Source organism: Miscanthus floridulus, chromosome 8, assembly GCF_019320115.1.
Source record: "Miscanthus floridulus cultivar M001 chromosome 8, ASM1932011v1, whole genome shotgun sequence".
NCBI classification, from domain to species: Eukaryota; Viridiplantae; Streptophyta; class Magnoliopsida; order Poales; family Poaceae; genus Miscanthus; species Miscanthus floridulus.
Genome location: NC_089587.1, coordinates 2,608,972 through 2,629,694, shown reverse-complemented (window position 1 = coordinate 2,629,694; position 20,723 = coordinate 2,608,972). Strand labels below are relative to the sequence as shown.

General features: G+C 44.3%; 2 protein-coding genes across 2 annotated transcripts; both read right to left on the bottom strand.

The window, feature by feature from the left end:
- Window positions 1-6,410: 6,410 nt before the first annotated feature.
- On the bottom strand, window positions 6,411-11,915 carry LOC136478005 (uncharacterized). Its single transcript, XM_066476324.1, has 6 exons — window positions 11,557-11,915; window positions 8,086-8,153; window positions 7,892-7,999; window positions 7,532-7,711; window positions 6,617-6,703; window positions 6,411-6,529 (listed from the first exon to the last, which is right to left on the bottom strand). Exons 1-6 carry the CDS (start codon window positions 11,913-11,915, stop codon window positions 6,411-6,413), a joined length of 921 nt encoding a protein of 306 aa, XP_066332421.1.
- A 422-nt stretch (window positions 11,916-12,337) lies between these two features.
- On the bottom strand, window positions 12,338-19,697 carry LOC136475509 (protein transport protein SEC16A homolog). Its single transcript, XM_066472985.1, has 13 exons — window positions 17,344-19,697; window positions 16,912-17,235; window positions 16,366-16,494; window positions 16,168-16,290; window positions 15,891-16,049; window positions 15,471-15,596; window positions 15,244-15,378; window positions 14,893-15,020; window positions 14,685-14,796; window positions 14,230-14,556; window positions 14,021-14,128; window positions 13,618-13,916; window positions 12,338-13,513 (listed from the first exon to the last, which is right to left on the bottom strand). The coding sequence occupies exons 1-13, from the start codon at window positions 19,342-19,344 to the stop codon at window positions 12,937-12,939; spliced, it is 4,548 nt and encodes a 1,515-aa protein (XP_066329082.1). The 5' UTR covers window positions 19,345-19,697; the 3' UTR covers window positions 12,338-12,936.
- Window positions 19,698-20,723: the final 1,026 nt, after the last annotated feature.

Genomic DNA, 20,723 nt, shown 5'->3' with positions numbered 1-20,723 from the left:
TTTTTTAAAATATTTTTATGTCTTTTATTTAATTTTCTGTGCAATTAACTATCCTTTTATCATTTGTGTAAAAAGAAATATATTAAAATCCTAATGAATTGGCGGGCAGCGAAACTGCAGTTTGGCTGCCCGCCAAAAACCTTTAGTCCCGGGTGCCACCACCAGCCGGGACTAAACCTTTAGTCCCGGGCGCCACCACCAGCCGGGACTAAAGGTGCGACCTTTAGTCCCGGGCGTTAACAGGGCCCGGGACTAAAGGGCCTTTAGTCCCGGCTGGTGGTGGCGTCCGGGACTAAAGATCCTCTCCCTTATATAGCCTCTACGCCCGCCCCGGCCCCTTTTCTTCCTCCTCCTCACTGTCGAGCCAAGCCCTAACAGACCCGCCACCGCTCGTTCGATTCGTCGCCGACGCCACACCTCGCGAGCGCCCACATGCACACCGGTGCCCTACCACCCCGACGTCGTGTGCTCGCCGACGCGCCGCCCCCCGACCACCACTGACGCCGACGCCGCCCCCTGACCACCACTACGGCCCGGCCTGACGCCACCACTGACGCCGACGCTCGGCCCCGACGCCACACCGCCCTTGGCGCCCGATGCCACGCTGCCACTGACGCCGCGTGCGCGGCCCTGATGACTCCACCCCAGCCCAGCCGGCCACGACGCTCGCGCCGCCACCGACGCCACCCGGCCCAGCCACTGACACCGCCCTCGTCATCACCGCCTCCGGACGCCCATCACCGCCGACCCCTACGTACGTCGATTGTCACCGCCAACCTCTACGTACGTCGATATGTGTTTGTATGTGATATATGCAGAGGAACGCCTCGTTGTGTTGTATGCGGAGCAACGCCGTTGTTGTGTTGTATGCGGAGCAACGCCGCTTCGTTGTGTTGTATGCGGAGCAACGCTGTCTCGTTGTGTTGTATGCGGAGCAACGCCGTCTCGTTGTGTTGTATGCGGAGCAACGCCGCCTCGTTGTGTTGTATGTGGAGCAACGCCGCCTCGTTGTGTTGTATGTGGAGCAACGTCGCCCCGTTGTTGTATATGCAGAGCAACGCCACCCCGTTGTTGTATATGCGGAGCAACGCCGCCCCGTTGTTGTATACCCTAGCGAGAATGACGATTCGCCCTAGCTAGAACGACAAATTCGCCCTGTCGTTCTCGCTAGAGCGAATTGTCGTTCTCGCTAGGGCGAATTCGTCGTTTATATGACTTGTTTACATATATGACTTGTTTATATATATGACTTGTTTATATGACTTGTTTACATATATGACTTGTTTACATATATGACTTGTTGACATATATGATTGTTTACATATATGAATTGTTTATATATATATGACTTGTTTATATATGTGACTTAGATTTATTTTGTATATGACTTATTGTACATATATGACTTGTTTACATATATGAATTGTTTATATATATGACTTGTTTATATATGTGTTAGATTTATTTTGTTTATGACTTATTGTACATATATGACTTGTTTACATATATGTGACTTAGATAAATTTGTATATGACTTATTGTATATATATGCCTTGTTTATATATGTGACTTAAATTTTGTTAAATTTGTTAGATATGGCTGCCCCGGGAGACAACATGGAGGAAGAAATGATGAATATTATTACCAATGCTGGTGAGCAGGATGTTGATGATGGAAGTCAATACCTAGCTCCTGAAAATGAGCAAGAAAATGTTTTGCAAGAAAATACAGGCGAGGTATATATACTAAATATATATTATATGTGAATATTGTATATATTTCTGTGGACAAAAGATATTTATTTATTATTTTTTATATGTAGCCCTCTGGATCGGCGACCACAACGGCGAAGAGCAAAAATATTCGAGGACCGAAGAAACCACTGTAGGGCCGGTACATAATATCGGAATTCAACATCAAGACAGGCAAACCACTTGGTCCACATAAAAGGAAATTCGTGGAACACTGTGGGTACCTTGTAAGGGACAAAATTCCAATCAGTATCCGTGAATGGAAGAAAAAGATCAACGAGCCTGATGTTAGTTTTGTCTCTGATGTTGACAAGAATTTGCTCTGGAATGATATCCTTGCCCATTTTACGTTGCAAGCGGATGATTATGATGATATCAACGATGATGAATTGAAGGAGCTAGTTCGATCGTGGGCTATGAAGAAGATGGCCACACAATTCCAGACTTGGAAGAAACACCTATACAACACATACATCAAGAAGAACGAAACGCCAAATTTCAATACTGCTACGGGCCCGATCTCGAAACAGAGGCCCTATTGGAATGATTTCGTAGAGTACAAGACATCAGCAGAGGGTGAGGCACGGGTGAGAAGGAACCAAGAGAATGCCCAAAAAAAGGTATACCACCATGACATGGGATCAGGTGGCTACGATACTGCCATTCCGAAGTGGCAAAAATAGAAGCAGACATTATTGCCAAGGAGATCGAACCAGAATCAGCCAAGTGGCCCCCACGCTCGAAGAATTGGTTTTCGGTCATGGGGGAAGACTCGACCCACAGACCGGTCTAGCAGTGTATGGGCAAAAACTCGAAACAGCAGCACGCTGATTGGCTTTTGCTATAGAAGCTAAAGAGATTGGTGTGTTCAAGCCCAATAGAGAGAAGGATAAGCTGACGTATGCCATCGGGACTGCTGAACACACTGGCCAAACTAGAGGCTTAGGACGCAACACTCCATGGGTTCATGGTTTCCCTAATGACAGGGAAACCTACCGAAGCCGCTAGAGAAGCAAGGAGGAGCAAGCAGCGCAGGTGACAATGTTGGAGGAAATGGTGCTTGAAGCAAAGGAGCGAGAAAAAGCAATGGAAGCAAGAATGCAGGAAGAAATCAGAAAGCAAGTGTAGATAGCAATGAGTGTCCAGAGGCAGGCATCAGAGCTAGGAATGAATGTTAATATTAGCCCCCCTGGTCTGTTGAAAAGCAGCTGCGCTTCCACTGAGCTGCCAAAGCAAGATGACGCAGCGCTGCGCTTCCCCGTGGATGATGTCACTACTCCAATGACATCAATTGAGCTACATGTTCCAAGGGGGAATGACACAATCAAGGTCGTTGTCGGTGTTTTTACTCCTCCAGACCCTACCAAGATACTAAGAATTCATGGGGCACCAATACAACCTAGATATGCTAGGGTCGCAGTGGATAAAGATAAAGTGAGCAAAGGTTATGAGGATCTAGCTCTTGACATTCCTAGAGGTGATAGAGAGAAGACTCTAGGAGAAGCAGAGAAGGCATACATACTATGGTGCAAGCGCTACATCATTATCCCTAGGGCGTCTACTCCACCACCAGCAGACATTAGATGCGGACAAAAGTTAACAAAACAATTTTTTGATAATTTTCTATAGGTATGACTAATAATAAGCATTTACTATATCTCATTATTTTTGTACTCACAAAGCAGGGCCTCTGCCAACCAAAGTCTAGTTGTTGCTTCTCCCGACCATCATAGTGCTCAGGACAATGATGACGCCTTCGAAGGCACTGCTGCATCCCCACCATCTCCAACTCCTCCACCGCCTCCAAGGAAGTCCACAACTCCTCCGTCGAGGTCTCCAACGCCTCCGCCACCTCCAAAGTCTGCACTGCCCCCAAGGCGGTCTCCAACGCCTCCCCTGCCTCCAAGGAAGCCAGCCCCTAAGAGGTCCGCCCCACAAATGAAGTCGTTGCCCTACCCGCTAGCAAAGAAGCAGAAAGCAAATACTCATCTAGTTATTCCCCAAAAACTATCTTATGAGAAAAGTGAACAGGAATTAAAAGATGTAGTACAAAAAGAAGTGACAGATTTCTTTGAAGGTGCAAAATAGGCACGATGAGCGAGGGAGAACTCAGAGCCATCATACTTCTTCCTACCTCTAGATCAGCTAAGAAAGAAGTTGGAACAAAAAAAACAGGATTCTCTTAAGAGCGCCGCGAAACAACCGATATCAGACTATGACCGCTCTGTCACCAAGTCATATGAGGCGGCACAAAAAAAGAAGAGAGTAGGGAAAGGTGTTGCACAACTCGAACAACAATCACAACAATCAATCCCCCCTTGTCGTTCCTAACGAATATGGTTCAAACTTAAACTTAGTGGAGGAGGTAGGCGGCTATGAGTCGTTTCTTCGGTTTTATGAGGACACTGGTTTGAACCTTGCCGAAGTGCTTGCTGAAGGACCATCTGCTCCGGAAGTGGATCCTTACAAGAATTTTGTACCAGGCTAGAGTCTATACAACCCAGAGAAATTAGGTGAACTGGGTACGCAAATGTACCTGCTAAACGGGTGGTACATGTCGACGTCTAATGCGGTACAAATCTATCTTTCTGTCAGAATTAGAAACCACCATTACTTCCGTGGCAATGACATTATCTATGTCGAGCTTCCAGAATTACACCAACTATGCCACCTGGACTCTCTCGACAAAAGTCTCATTAGCTGCTATTGTCTATAAGTGTGATTATTTTCTACTATATTCACAATTTCTTTATTATATATTCACAATATATATATTCACAATTTTCATGTATGCAGATATGAGATGACAGAACTTAGAAAGAGAAAGGATAATGATGTTGGGTTCGTTGATCCGTATGTCGTATACAAACACCCTAACCCCCCGAAGGATTATAAGCCTCAACCTGAGAGAAATCTCATGAATTTCTTAGTGAACCAACGCGACAAGAAGGAGATACTCTTCCCCTACAACTTCAAGTGAGTGTTATTATAAGTAATTAATGTCGATCATATATGTGGGACATCAATATTTCCTTACTAGCTAGTTACCTCTCTCTCTCTCTCTCTCACACACACACACACACACACACACACACACACACACACACATATATATATATATATATATATATATATATGTTTATGCAGCAATCACTGGATATTGATGGTCATCGATATGGCCAATAGTAGATTGAAAATCTTAGACTCGTTGAGAAAACCGCAAACGGAGTATCAAGACATGACAGATATTATACAAGGATAATTAATTTAGTTTCTCTATAACAACATATATATATATATATATATATATAATGATGCCGATCTCTCAACAATTATTAAAGGTTAAATTATTTTTTTATTTTATTGGGAGCAGGGTTTGGAAAAGGTTCATTGAGGAACAAAAAATGAAACATTGCAAAGCGCCACTGGGTGTAATCGCACACAAAGTAAGTACTATAACTACACATTTATATTCAATTAACACCGTATGATTATTTCAATTCACCCTAATTGATTTTTTGTCGTAAAAGTGGGTTCTAAGGCAGGAGCAGGGTAACAACTACTGCGGATACTATGTTTGCGAGTTCATCATGGCGTACTCAAAGAGAACTCCTGAAGAGCAACTCAAAGTACATATATAAATACTTTTTCCTTTATATTATTTCGATCGTATATTTACAATTTCTTTATTGTTCTCATTTGTATAAGTAATTACATGAGCAATACACATACATATATATATATATATATTAATACTTTTTCCTTTAACTTTTATTGAAGACTGAATGGTTGAGGGAAAGAGTCATACGACTTGACTGACTTAAAGCAATTCGAGAGACTATACCAGGATTTCTAAATGACCAGGTCATCAACCCCAACGGCGAGTTCTACAATGACCCGAACAAAACGTGGATGCCAAATCTGGAGGAGTGAATTGCTAAGGACATAAACAATTTATATATCAAACCTTTGTAATATATATATATATATATATATATATATATATATATATATATATATATATATATATATATGCACATATTATATGTACATAAAATAGCGTGTGTATATATATGATCATCATATATATATATATATGCATGTACGCGTATATTCGTTTGTTATTTATGTACAAAGTTCGAACGAAAACTTACGCGTGCGAAGTACACATACTCCCTCCATCCCAAAAAACCAGACGTCCTGGGCAACCGAAGCATGCTACGAAGCTCGTCGCGAAGCTCGCAGGTGTGCCCGTTGTGGCCTTTTACATGAGGACTACAATCTCGCAGCAAGGGTGTGCGATAAGATGGAAAAATTTGATTGTGAGGTGTATATTCCTGATGTGCACGAACTTCAAATGAGAGGTGACACAATTCTTCTTCCTGAGCACGTAATGAAGAAGCTGGATGAACAATACAATATGAAGAAACTGGAAGAACAAAAGCTGAAGCAACTGGAGTCACAAGCTAACGACGAGTGCATACAGGATCAGTAAGGTGCAAAAGCTAACATACAGTACATGCATTATCTAATTTGGTGCAAAAGCTAACTTGCTTCTTCTAATGGTTTCATGCTGGGAGAGCAGCTAGTGCTTCGGCTAGCAAAGAAGCTTCACAAGGGACTTGCAATGGCAGCCTATCTTCCCTCTCTAGTCTTTGTTTATTCATGTGATGAATCTTGATTTTGTTGCAACCCTTTATCTTCATTGCTTCCTTCAAAACAGTTTGTAGTGTCACAAAGATCATATTTGCCTTCTGTGGAGAGTACTCCATAAATGCCTACAAAACATGTGTTCAAGAAATGAATTAGTGAGTTCATTACTTGTCCAAGATCAATTTAAACAATCGAATGGATGATCAATTTACCTGCTGCACGGCTGGAATTAAATCTTGCATTGTTTTTGCATTCTTCTTGTATTGAATAGCTTGAATAGCACGAAAAAAAACCCAAGTCTAGAATGTTGAAATCCGGTGAATTGGGTGGTTGACAAATAAGCCGAATGTCAAACCCATATTGCTTAGCATGCTCACAAAAAATAGGATCATCCACTTTTAGATGAGAAGGTGCATTATCTTGTTGTATGAAAATTGGCTTGTGCACATCTTCTCTTGGCCACTTGGCTCGGATAGCGGGCAGCACTTTGTTTATCATGAACTCTCTAATCACATCTCTTGTTATTGAAGTTATGGGCTTGATAACTTGTGCACCACGAAGACGGTTTCCACTTCGTCTAATAGCTTGTTCAAAATTGACTAGTGGAAAACAACCTATTTTGCCATCAAACACACATTCTCTATTTCTAAATCTTGGCCGAGCACAAACACACAAAAACATGAGCCTAGGGATATAATTCTTGTTCTTGCAAGTACGATGTGGTTCATCTTCCTCGGGTAGCAAGTAGTATCTCTCGGATTTTTGAGAGATGTAGAACCATTTCTCATCAATAAACACAAAGTCAAACAAATCCTTAAACTTTGGATCATCAACTAAACCTTGCTCAATCATGTCAATGCACCACTTCAACCTAGTCTTCTTATTAGCCTCGGTGAGGTAAGGTTTTATGCTACTAGAGTGGCGTCTAAGCAAACCTTTTTTCAAGTACCTATGTATCCTAGATTTGCTAATACCAAGTCTACTAGACACATCTTCTATGGTCATTCTTTGCTTGAGAGGAATGTCCCTCAATTTTTCCAAATCAAGAGGGATTGCTTTACGGCCACTTCTACCTTTCTTTAGATTAGGAACCATGACTGGAATGTTGTGAGCAAGTTGGTTTTTACCTTGCTTCCATATGCGCTGAACTGATCGAATCTTTACTCCAAATTGAGCACCAACAATTGTTGTATCTTGCTTGCCTAGTTTCCCATTCTTACTTCTCATCAACAATGCTTGGTACACTTGTTGTCTAACATGATCAGAATAGTCATGCTTCGGTTGATTTACTTGATCGGCATGTTGTTCTAACAAAAGGAAAAAAACAACCATTTTAATAGTACTCACGGCATGCTCTCAATATATGAAAAAAAACAAAGACATTCAACAACAGATGCTCACGGCATGTTCTAGCTCGTCATGCACAAGAGAAGAAGAACATGCTGTAGTACATGCAGAAGAGGAAAACAAGAGACGAAGCATTTTACCGATGCCATGCTCGTCATCTTCAGGCTCGTTCAGATCAAAGCCGGCGTCGCCATCGTCATTTTCAGCCTCGTTGAGATCCAAGGCAAGGTTGCCGTCGTCATCGTCCGCTAAACGTTCAGATCAAAGGGAAAGAAAGCATCAGCTTCATTGCAAGTACGGAGAAAACGAAAGAACAAAATGAGAAAAAAATTACCAGCAAGGTTTTGTAGGTAATCGAAATCGACAGCACCAAAATCATCTAATGGCAAGTTCAAATCGAACCTGTCCAAAAAAAGAAGAAAGAAAATGAGAAACGTTACCACACGTTCTTGCTTTGAATATAAAACAAAAAAACCAAACAAACTGAGTAGTACATTACCATTTATGGTGTCGTCCTCCAATATTGGCTCATTGAGATCGACGTCGCCGTCATCTTCTTCCAAACGAACGTTCAAATCAAATGGATTAGCCATTGCATTTGAGAAGGAGTGGAGAAGGAAAGAGTGGAGCATGACAAGCATGGGAGTGGTACAGTGGAGAACGAGGCGTTTTAAATGAAGCAGCAGCCAGAGCAGTCGAAGCGTCCGGAGACCGACCAGATTAGCGCCAAATTAGAATGCTTGGAGTGCGGACAGAAAAATTACGTGGCCACGCACAAACCCGAGCGCGAACGGCGCAAAAACAAGCACCAACGCTGCCCAAACGCGCCAAAACAACACCAAACGCGCTCCCACCCGCACCAGTGCCATGCGAGCCAACGCGCACGTGCCATGCCCCACCCAAACCCATGCAAAATGAAGCCACAGGCAAAAAAAATGCGTCCATGGAGTTTCGACCTCGAGACATCGGGACTCAGGGCTCACCCACACCGCACTAACCAGATGAGCCAGGAAACTTTCTCGTATGGATAGCGCTCGCAACAGTATTTAATAGGGGCATATAGGGAAAACTATACCCTAATTAATGACTCCTTGGTAAGCACAATCATGTCCTAAACGTCAGTTTTTTTGGGATGGAGGGAGTATATATTACTATTAGCAGCGTATTCGAAAATGTATTTTAATATCAAAACTAATCATTAAATGAAAAAAGAAACCAAAAATAGAAACCAGAAAAAGAAAAAAAAAGAGGGACATTTAGTCCTGGTTGGTAACACCAACCGGGACTAAAGGTCCTGCCCCGTGGCGGTCCCTGGCCAGGCCTGGAGGCCCCCTTTACTCCCGGTTGATGTTTCCAACCGGAACTAAAGGTTCCCCTTTAGTCCCGGGCGTCAAGCCGGGACTAAAGGAGGGTACCTTTAGTCCCGGATTGGTGCTCCCGGTTGGGAAACCGAGACTAAAGGGGTTTCCCAACCAGGAACAAAAAGCCTTGCTGCACCGGTGGAGGTTTTATAGCCATGTCGACACGAGAGCTGGCTGCCATAAGATCACTATGCACTTTGAATTAGTTGCCCGTGAATTGAATAGTTCTCAACAGAGCTACAAGAGAAATCAGAAATGCATAAGGTCAGACTTCCATATGCAAAATAAAAATGGGTGTGAATTAAAGAAGTAGCACAATGCACAGTGGTACTCCCTATGATATAGGTGAAGCATACAAATTCAACTCTTTTGGGCAATTTGTTAACCGTCTTGGGAATATTAGACCCCCCTCTCGCCCCAATTTTACAACAGGCTGAAATGTTTTTCTCCAATGCTTGTAGGAAGTCTGAATAATATATATATATATAATCCTGAGGTATGGTTGTAAATTATCCCTGTAGCTAAAAATGGTAGGAATTAAAGCAATGCTTGCTGACTACTAAAAGATGGATGAACTTGTCACCTGCTAATTACATGATGAGGAAAAATACGCTATCATGGCATGCAAAATGGTTGTTACTGGTATTTCCTGCTACCTTAAAAAATGAGAAGTATTTTTGTGGAGCATATTGATCATATTAAAATCAGGGATAGTGGTACACTGCTTAGCCGGGGCCATAAAAACCAACTTACAAAGACATTTTTTATTACTTGGGCATCAGATGAGGTACATAAAAACATGGATGGTAGGAAATCTCGTGCATCACAATAGATGAAGACTTATCTGGCATACCTTTGAATTGAAATTATGTATGTGTGCAGTTGTCTTTGCATAGCTTGTCATGTGATGCTTCAAATTTTGTGTTGTCATTCTTCAACAACCTCGGCATTGCATAACATGAAAATGAGTCTACCAGTAACAAACCTTGTGCGCTTTAATTACCACCTTGTGCGCATTTTGATAGTACTGATGTGTTCTTTGGATACGTTTCTAAGTTGTCCATCGCCTAGTGGTTTTACTCCTGAATTTAATCACCTGCATTGTTGTCTATTTAATTGAGTGGTTTTCCCTTCCTAACTAGTTCAGTACTTGTAGTTTCTTTAGATTGGTGATGAATACTTCAACCCTTGTAGGTCTCATCACTGAACTGGAGACGACCAAGGCCCATCTGGAAGAAAGACTTGCGGAACTCCTGGAGCAAAATCAGGCAATTTACCCAATACCACCAGAGTTGGCTACGCCCATAGAGGGTCTAAGGTTCTACAAAATTTGAGCGCAGTATCCGCAGCTAGTTTTGCTGCTATCTGTCTTTTGTCTCTACAAATGTAAAACGGAACACACGAAATGCATAGGTTTTTTTAAACGTCCGGTTGGCAACCTACATGATATTTTTGGAAGTCTCAGTCTACATTATATTTTTTGTAAGTCTCAAGCTGGGTTATCAGCAATCTAGCTTTCCGGCATTGAATTCGTCCCTTGATCTAACCCTTGGCGGGGTAGTATTCTGCCAAATGAATTCTGACGCCTGGTCAGTTGCCTCACCTTTGGCCGTTACCAGCTTGGGGGCGTTTGGTTGCCTCTATATAGGAGAACCAGGCTTTGGAGATGCAACTTTAACGCGTTTGGTTGTCTACATGGGAGTCTAGACCTGGCTCCCCAGATGCAAAAGGTAGCCCACAGCCTGGCTCACCAGATACGGATTTCATTTGTGTTTCTGGCGAGCCAGGATCGCATGGTGCAGCACAGATTTTCTTAATGATGCTATTAACGTGTGAATAATGTATATTAAGCGATATTAGTGCATTTTAAAGTAGATTAAGATATTAGAAGTACAATTAGGATTATTGGAGTGTAGTTACATAAGTCAAATATTATAAGATTACTTGTTTATCTATTTTTATTTTATACAATACGATCTCATAAGGTCAACCAAACAGTATCTCTCGTCAGCCAGGCTCTATACATATACAGCCAACGAAACAAGGATAGTTTGCACCACCGTAGCCTGTCTAGCTTGGGCATGGCTCTCATATACAATGCAGGCTCCCTAGAGAAGGAACCAAACACCCCCTTTAGATTGCTGAAGAGTCTAGCTGAGCATGCAAGAGGAGAAGGCCAGAAGGGTGAAAAGGTCCTTGATCGGGATCGCTTGAAAGCACCGTATTAGCTGTGATCGATCCTGTTGGAGCTCTTTGGAGGCTTGAGTGGACATACGGTTGACAAAAGCTTGTTGTAGATCAAAGTTGATAGCCTGACGAACCGTTGCATCTTCCTGCTTACAGTGACTAGGGTCTGCTTAGTTGGCTTCCAATTCTTGCCAACCAAAATCATGGTAAGCCATCAATAGTCATCCCCGACCTCCACCACCATCTACTGCCCTTACTCGTCGTCGTCGTCATCAACCTCCACCAACACCATCTCAAAACCCAAATAATACACCACCTTATACCCCTTCTGGCACTGCCTAATGATGCTCATGACGAAGTCGTGTTCCTTCTGAAAGAGCGCATCCACCTTGGCAAAGACCTCAGTATCCATCCCCAACTCAGCGGCAGAAGAAGCCAGGGAGTCGCCCAGGGGCTCAGGGGGGTTTGACAGCAGGTCGTCGACAATGGTTTTCCTCACCATCACCGTCTTGGTCTTCCTCGCCACCTTGTCCGCCGCCGCTGCCTTGTCGTCCTTCTCCCCCACGGCCACCGCAGCCTTGCTGTCGAGATTCATGGAGACCTTCGCCGCCGCCATGTTGATCGAGCCCAAGTCTAGCGATTGCGTTGGTGCAGAACTCCACCAGGCCGGTAATATATAACACTACCAGTACCACGCGCCGCGAGTGCCCGACTCGGACTCCATCGTTGGGCCGTCATCTTTAGTGCCGAGGCCCGAGTCGGCCAACTAACTAGTGTAAGATTTCATGCGCATTTCAATTTAACAAATAATAATAAGAAATAATATATTTCAGGTAAAGGGGTTATTCACGCAAGTGATAAAACACTAACTATAAACTGTTTATTAAAAGATGCAGTATTGTGACGGGCATCAACAACAATTGTCGAAACAGTTCAGCGTACAGGTGCTCGAAGTTACAGCGACAGCGCAACCAGGTTCTCAAGAACCAGCGACAGCCCAAAACATGTGTCGACACCACAGATACAAGAAGGCAACACTGAGTACACAATTGTTTCAAGATGAAAGAATTGATTCGTCTCCAAAGAATAAACAGTGATAATATACTGTGTATGCGGCTAGTACAGTACACTATAACAACAACACTCTACAGAGCCATGCTTCTCACACTACTGGAACACACCTTCTCTTCTATCCTTCTCCCAAAAACGATGGTGTGGGGGTGTGAAATTTGTTTGCGTTTAAACAAATTGGGTAGGGGGGCAGATTATCTGTACAAGGGCATCTGCATGCTGCTTCTCTCTTCTCACCTGTAAACAAGGCCCACCCAACTCTTTCCCTTCTCTCTAAAACATAAAACCAACATAGATATATATATATATATATAGCTACAAAATGTTCAAAAACCCTGCATTCCTATTAGTACAGGTCTGACGCACCTCGGTGGTTTAGAGCGCGCCCCAGAATCTCGTGCAAACTCGCACAAGTCCATTCCAACTGCAGCATCCCCGTGATCAGCATTTTAAGGGCAGCTTCTTTCTGTCACCCGCTTGGGGTTTCTGGAACGGTCATGGGTTGCCATGGCTGTCTTTGTGGATACAAGACATGAGTTGCGACGGTCATGCTGAGCAGTCACCAGTTAGAGCTCGACCTCATGAAGATCCTCTGTCAATCCATTGAGCTGCACTGATGAGTTGCTGTTGGAACGACTGTGTGATGGTTTGCCAGGCATCAGTGGTGAAGGCATCGTCTGTCTGTCAGGTGATCGAGTGCCCGCAAAAGCACTAAACTGCTCAGAGTATGTCCCACTCCAGGATGCGGCTCGTGATTTTGAGAATGAGCTGTTGCTGCTTAATGATGATACCCCGGAACCCTGGTAAGGGGTGGAGATGTTCTCCATACTAGATTGCCGATGAATTGTTGATTGCACTGGTGATGAAAATTGCGTGTGCGGTGGGGGTGATGAAAACTGTGTGGGTGGTGGGGTTGAAGAAAATGATGTTTCTGCTGGTGGTGAGGCTGACCGCTCATCCTGATGGATGGTTTCACTGTGTATCTCTGCTGCTTGGTGTGGCACCATCTGATCTGCAGCAGCAGGTGCTGCAGTCGGCATGAAGGACTTGGCACCAGCTGGCGGTGTCACAGATGGAGCAGCTGGTTTGTTATATGATGGCACTGCTCCAGACACACCCGATTTATTGAATGTGTCAACGTATCTAAAATGAAAACAGAAAAGCCATCAGTTTTCTGGATAATACCTTAGATAGCAATATAGAAATATAATTAAGAGTACTAAATGACAATGCCACTGTCGAATTACCTGGACCGGACACCCATCCGTCCACGAGCAGAAAACTGGTTTTGGCTAGGTGGAATTGGCGGCATACCCAGACCTCCTTGCTCCGAAGAATTTGAGGATTTCCATTCTGTGACTCCATTGGGAGCATGGCTTACACTCATGGGGCCATTCAACTTATGGTCTGGCATACCATTCTGGAAAGATGGTTTTGTTGGAGGTGGAGGAAGAGGAGGCTCCTCGGCAGGAACCGCAGCACCTTCTTCCACCCACCGCTTCAACTTTTCATCATAGTAAAATTTGTTCTGATCCCCTAATTTTGCCTTCATAACAGAAATATTATCCTAAGGTTGGTGTTGCATATAGAAGAGACGAAATGGGGGAAAAAACTGGAGATAGTCGTTTCATAACTTAGTAAAAAAAATACCTGGCGGTGGGATTTTGACATTAAACCCATAGTCTTCTGCACTAGCCAACCAAATCGAGAACTACCGGATCCTGATGCACTGCTCTGTGTGCCATCTGATCCAGCACCCTGTTAGGTTTTTAAAATGAGACGAGGGGATAAATACCAAATGATCTTTCAAATTCAACATAACCAGAAACTAATGTCTTAAAATTTCTCTTTGCAAGTACCTGTTTTGATGTTCTACCGAAGTCCGGCTCAGAAACACTTCTGTTGTGTGCAATTGTCCTGCCAGTGCCACCACTATTCTCTGCTATCTCAGTCATTGACTGCATTGAAGCAGATGGCATTAACGATGACATGGCCATTACCGATTGGCTATTTACAAATTTTGCTGCTGCAGGCATAGAGTGGCTCTCTCTATCACTAACAGATCCATGTGGCAATGGTGGAAGTGGTGCAGATGGTGTACCCATCATGCGGGATATAGATTTATCAAGCGAGGTAAAAATCTTCCCAACTAGTTTTGCTGGGGCAAGATTTGTGCCATATCCACCCTACAAAAAAAAAACAAGCAAAGAGAGTTGGTCCATTTGTAAATGAACAAGTAAAAGAGCAAGAGAACACCAGATATAAAGCAAGCAAAGATTTGCAATAAGCAATATACCAAATGGCATGGTCATACCTGCTGGTGAGTGCGTATCCTCTCCTCCAGTGAAGAAAATAATTGTTTCCACACCTCCAATTCGGGGGCACGGCCAGAGGCTTTCAGTACCTTCATAGACGCTTGGCAATATCTAGAGAAGTTAATATTCAACTGCGTCATAATGTACAAGTACAAGCTAGGGAAAGCATTGTGTCATTTGATTGTTATGAACAAGCCAACAACCTACCTCAAAGAATCAGAAACCTTCCCCACTTCCACAAGCATGTATGCATATATCAGCTTATATGGCTGAAAGGGTAGTAGAATATACTGAGAATTACCAAGCACCTTCGCGTATTCATAAACCTCTGTCCTCTGTTTGCATTTTGAAGATATTAGTCCAGACAGTGAATAGCAACAAAAAATAAACGAATAAATAACTATGCATAATCTTGCCAATGGATCCGTATAATATTTGTTTAAAGCTAGCCACATCTAGGGCACATTTAACTAGGCAACTGAGCAAAAATGATGTTGTAAACGTCTACTCCATACAGCATACACAACTTTTTTGCAGGTATAACATATAGTGTCAAACCTGAATGGCTTCAGGGCTGGCAAATGTTCGAGGACACTTCAAGTGGTCTGCACCAATGAGGCATAACCTTGCACTTTCCGAGTATGAATCAATATTTAGTTCAGCAACTAAATAGCATGAATGGGCAGCTGCAACCTGTATACATTGTGTATAAGGTACTTGACCGCATATACACAAAAAAGTATGAAAACTGAATCTAAAAATAAATATTATATAATGATACAAACCTCATTTTTTTCTTTCCAGAGGCAATCACCAAGATGAGTGATTACTAGATCGTCACCTTTCGTTCTGTTTGCAGTAATAATAGCCAAATTCTCCTCCCAATCATCCAACATACCATTTGGACCAGGCTGACTCGGGGGGGGGGGGGGGGGGGGGGGGGGGGGGGGGGGACAAATTGTGAAAAGTCAGATAGTAAAACAGAAAACCAGGAAAATTATTGATAAGAGATACCCAAAAGTCATGACATTGCAGTAAACAAGACATTATGAAATCATTAATCACACAAGAGATCAGCAATGACAACAAGAAAGGTAAAGTTTTTTTTATAACTCTGAATTTGAATTATATAATCAGTACTTGATGGTCAAAATAGTAATACATTTAACAACTAAAAGACCCATTAACTTAAACTTTGCATGTACCTCCATAGGTTGATGGGATGTACCATAGTCACTGTTGACATTGTTCTCTACATTAAAAACATCTGCAGGTTGTCCAGCAATGAGAAGGCATAGCGTTCGCAGAGGGGACCCAGATACAAAATGGAAGTGAGCCATTTTCTTCACTGTATCCACATAAAACTGTACCAACAGTCCAGGAAAAAAAAAACAATGAATCTAACATGGAAATGAAAACCAGGCAGGAAAGTCGAGCAACATGCTATATTACAAAAGGGAGGTTATTTAAAGTCAAACAGACCTGATCACCAAGCTGCAATGCCAGTATGATTGCAGGTCCCCAAAGTTGACCTCCCTGGGCACACTGAAGGGCCTCTTTTCTTCTCCCAGAAACTAGAAGACTTTGGACCTCTTGTGCAACAGCCTAAAAGAATAGTAGTTGTTTCAATAAGGGACATTTGCTAAAAATAAAGGGCAGGATATTATAAATAAAAATTACCTGCATCTGACTTTCTGAAGCAATATTTTTCATGCAGGGAACAATGGATCCATAATCCCCCATATGAACAGTGCTTCTCTTCCATGATGAAAATAGCTTAGTTGCTGCCATTTCTGGACCATCTGTCTCCTATTATAAAGAATTCATGTAAAAAATATGTACAAAATATAAAATTAGACATGGTTTACAAACTACAGAGTTAAGAAAGTAGTTGAATCCCCCTCGTAATGAAACATGAAATATGAAATCAAGCGAAGTTCCCACGTGACAATGCTAATCACAGGTATTTATAACTTTACATGGTTGAAACACTGTTCGTAAACAAATTCTAGGTTGTATGAGTATACATAAATCTGAAGTTTAGTAGCTTATCCAACTTATGTTTTGGTTTACACCATCCAACTCGAAACAAATCACCATGGCACAATGTTTTCTAATGCAAGTTGTAAAAATAAATAAGGATAGCAAAGGAAAGCAGACCAGAGAAATCAGAGGAGATATATAAACGAACAATTCAATTACAGAATAGAGTATGAGAGGAAGTACCTCTTGCGATGGGTCAGACGCAAAAGGTGAACGGAGTTTTCCATAGTGCTGAGACAGTATCTTCAGCAATGAAATAAGCAACTTGTGAGTATCACCTTTCTGGAATTCACTGGAGGAAGACTCGTACCATGCAATCATTTCATCAAGCCACTTATTTACATCCTTTGATGCAGCACTTCCACCAACCAGAGGACCAGGAACAGGTTGACGGCACAGAGCATGGAAATAACTAAGTGCACTACCATTAGTGATGCTTGAAGGATCAACTTTATCAACGACCACCTCCGACAGATTAAGAACTGAAACTGTGCTACTAGAGTTACCCTTGAATTGCAAGAAGAAGAAAAAGAAAGAAATATTTTAGTAATTTAGTCAAACTCAAATATGTTCCTTCATTACAAAATGCGTTACAAAAGGAAACTATTGTGATACCTGATTTCCAGTATTAAAGCTTGCGGGCATGGAGCTAGTTTCTTTCATAACTATGAGCTTCCCTCCAAACCCAAAAGCAACAAGGGCATGCGGTGGTCGTCCAGCCGATGACCTGCCTTCATGTGGGGAGTGACCGAATTGCAAGTTTGACGCATTTGCACCCGGAAATTGTTGCTGATTAAAGTTCATGGAGTTTTCAGTACCAAAATAGCTATTTGACAGGTGCCCTAGCGAGGTTGCATTTGCTTGTTTCTGGCCCTGGTACGTGGTTTGCATTGGGACAAAGCCTTGAGTACTCACAACACCATTGGCATCACCATAACCATGGTGGTTTGCAGAAGTGTCAAATCCCGTGTAGTTAGGTTGGGAACCCACGTAACCAGCATGTTGAATTGAAGAGGGTTCAAATGCCTTGAAACTTGTATTGTAACCTGTAGAAGTTTCAAATTCTTTGTAACCGGCCTGGTGAACTGTGGAAGCTCCGGAACCCTTGAAATCAGTCTGGTGACCCGTGGAAGGCATGAATCCCCGGGAAGCACTATGGTGACCCGTAGAAGGTTCAAATGCCTTGTAGACACTCTGGTTATCCATGGCAGGTTCAAACGCCTTGTAACCTCCCTGATTACCTGTGGACTGTTCGAACATGTTGTTGCTGGTGTGGTGACCTGCGGCAGGTTCGAAGCCTTTGTAACCAGCCTGATAACCCGTGGAAGGTTCGAATGCCTTGTAAATGGATTGTTGACTGTCAGAGGAGCTATAACCACTCTGAACACTTGATGATTCAAAGCCCTTGCGTCGACCGTAGTGATCTGTAACAGTTTCAGCTGTGTTAAAGCCAGCCTGTTGGCTAGTAGAGGAATTAGTAGTCTCAGCATTCCTGTGTTGTTCAAAACCATAGAAGCTACTAGTCAGGCTGTTATCTGTAGCACTTTCGGATCGTACATTGTTACCAAATTCATCCGTGGTCTGCCATTGGTTCTGCTGAGTGAAACTATTCGAGAATGAGTTGTGTTGGGCCACCTGATTGTGGGCAGCAAGGTCCTCAGTTTGTCCGGCATTATAGCCTGTCAGAGAGGAGGAAGTCGCAACAACACCATCGTTTGCAACAACAGTCTGGCCCGTGCTAGCTGTTCTAGCCTGCATGGCGGCCTGCTGGTACGACTTAAGGGAGTTCCACTGCTGGGTGTTGGTGTCAAAGTACCAACCAGGGTATTCTGCATAGAAGAGCATATTGGGTGGGTACTCCGAGGCGGCCCCTTGCCCCCAACTTGAGGCAGCACCTGCTGCGGTAGTGCTCTCCTCAGCAATTGTCTCAAGCCCCGCATGCGCTGAATTGTGCAGGTAAGATGCGTCGAGCTGCTGCTGCTGCTGCTGTACATTCTGAGTGCTATTGTCCAGCACCTGAGCTGCATTCCCAGTTGAATTTACACTGTCATCAAGCTGGTACCATTGCTGCGATGCCTCGTCGTACTTCCACCCAGGGTACATGGCCTCCCAAGACTTGGGATCTGCTGACTCCACTGCAGTGCTGGTGCCGCCGCCCTGGTCGTGCTGACCATTGACATTCTGCTGATCGGAGGAGCTGCTCCCGGCAAAGAAGGCCTGATCCGTCACCTCAGCGGTCAAGCTCTGGGTCCTGCCGAAGAAGGCGTGATCCGAGGCCGTCTGGGTCCCGGCCGTGCTCCCGAGGAAGCCGTCGTCGTCGCCGGCGCCTCCCGAGAGATCAGCGAACGGATCAGGACCGTCGTCCGCGCCACCTCCGAAGGAGGCCCACTGCACCTGCTTGACCGCGGTGTGGACGCCGGCGCCGCCCTTGCCTGACCCCTCGGGAGGCGCCGGTGCCGGAGCCGGCGGCTCCGGGGCGGCGGCGAGGCTGGTGGCGGAGACGGCCCTAGGCAAGTCGCCGGCGGGCGGCGGGGGCGGGTCGTCGTCGTCGACGAGCTTGTCGAAGAAGTCGGCGTCGGTCTGGTCGTCGGGGGAGAAGGAGGAGGAGGAGGCCATGCGGAATTGGATCGGGGACGGGGAGATCTCTCTCCTGTCGTGTGGGGGACGGGGGGTGGATCTAGGGTTGGTTGGTTGCTCCCAGCACTCAATTGAAATGAAATGGGGGGAGGGGACGGTCAGGAGCGGAGGCGGTGGCGGTGGCGTGGCGGGGGCTTGCCGGCCGGCAGGACAGGGCGGCGGATCGGAATCGCAGGAGGAGGTGGCGGAGGCGGAAGGGCGCGGTTGCGGTCACGAGCACGACAGCCGACGTCGCATCGCGCCACCCGTGGCCATCCCACTTCTTACCTCACCTCTCCTGTCCTCTCTCTTGTTCCTGCTCGTATCCTTCCATTTTCTTCCCCTTGTTATTATTACTCTTCCGAGTGATGAAGATCTGATGATGATGAAAGATTTTTTTTTCTTTTTCTGGTGACGTGTCAGGGATCTCACCTGAAGTTGGTTTGGTTCGACCACACTTTGCTGTCCTGCTCATGTGGTACTACCACCAACTAAAAAGGCATTGCTTCTTCCGGAAAGTTTTTTTTTAAATAATTTTGCCAATCTCAATGGTGAATATTTTGCCACAGCGTATCTACCGTTGGTTTCGGCCAGGTTTATTCAACCAGTCAACAGTGTTTTTCTCTCACGACAAATCAGCACCGGCCAGCCCAGAAACCAACCAGCGAACACGCCGAATGGCAAATACTAGGTTTATTATCTGGATTGCTTGCCATTATATGGGTACTGCTCGGGGTGGTCGGTTGAGGGGGCGGTGACTAGGGCAGGTGCGCCGGTTGCTAGGGGGCGGCGGCTACTAGGGCAAGGGGCGACGGCAGCGTTGGTGCGCCGGTTGCTAGGGGCAGCGGTGGCATCAGGCTAGGGCAGGGAGCGACGGCGGCGTGGACGCAGAAGAGAGGGAGAGACGAGTGGCGGCGCAGGAGAGAGAAAATAGAAGATATGGGAATAGATTATTTATTTCTTCACTATTCCTATTGCTCAGTCGCCTGTTTTCTTGTTTTGGTTTCAGGCGAACAGCAACGAATGCTTCTTCCCTTCCTAATCCATCTATCAATTTTTAGCCCTTTCGTTTGGCTGTGACTTGTCGTAAACGATCGTAAATTTTCAGCCAAAACTGAACACGGTGTTTGAATTCTCCTGCCGCTGTCCGCTAGCGATTGTTTGGGTGGGCTTTCCCTATTCCTAACTGCAGTGTCGTAGGTGCTCTCTCAGCGAGTCAGCGGAGGTAAGTGTCGCCACGTTTTTTTGTCATCGTTGCATGTAAATCTACGGCTGGTAAGTTAGTAAGTCCCTTATTTCTTTGCTTAAGGTCCGAAAGTTTACATTGTGTCTCTATTTATAGTTCGGAAAGACTTACTCCTGAGCAGTATAAACTTATC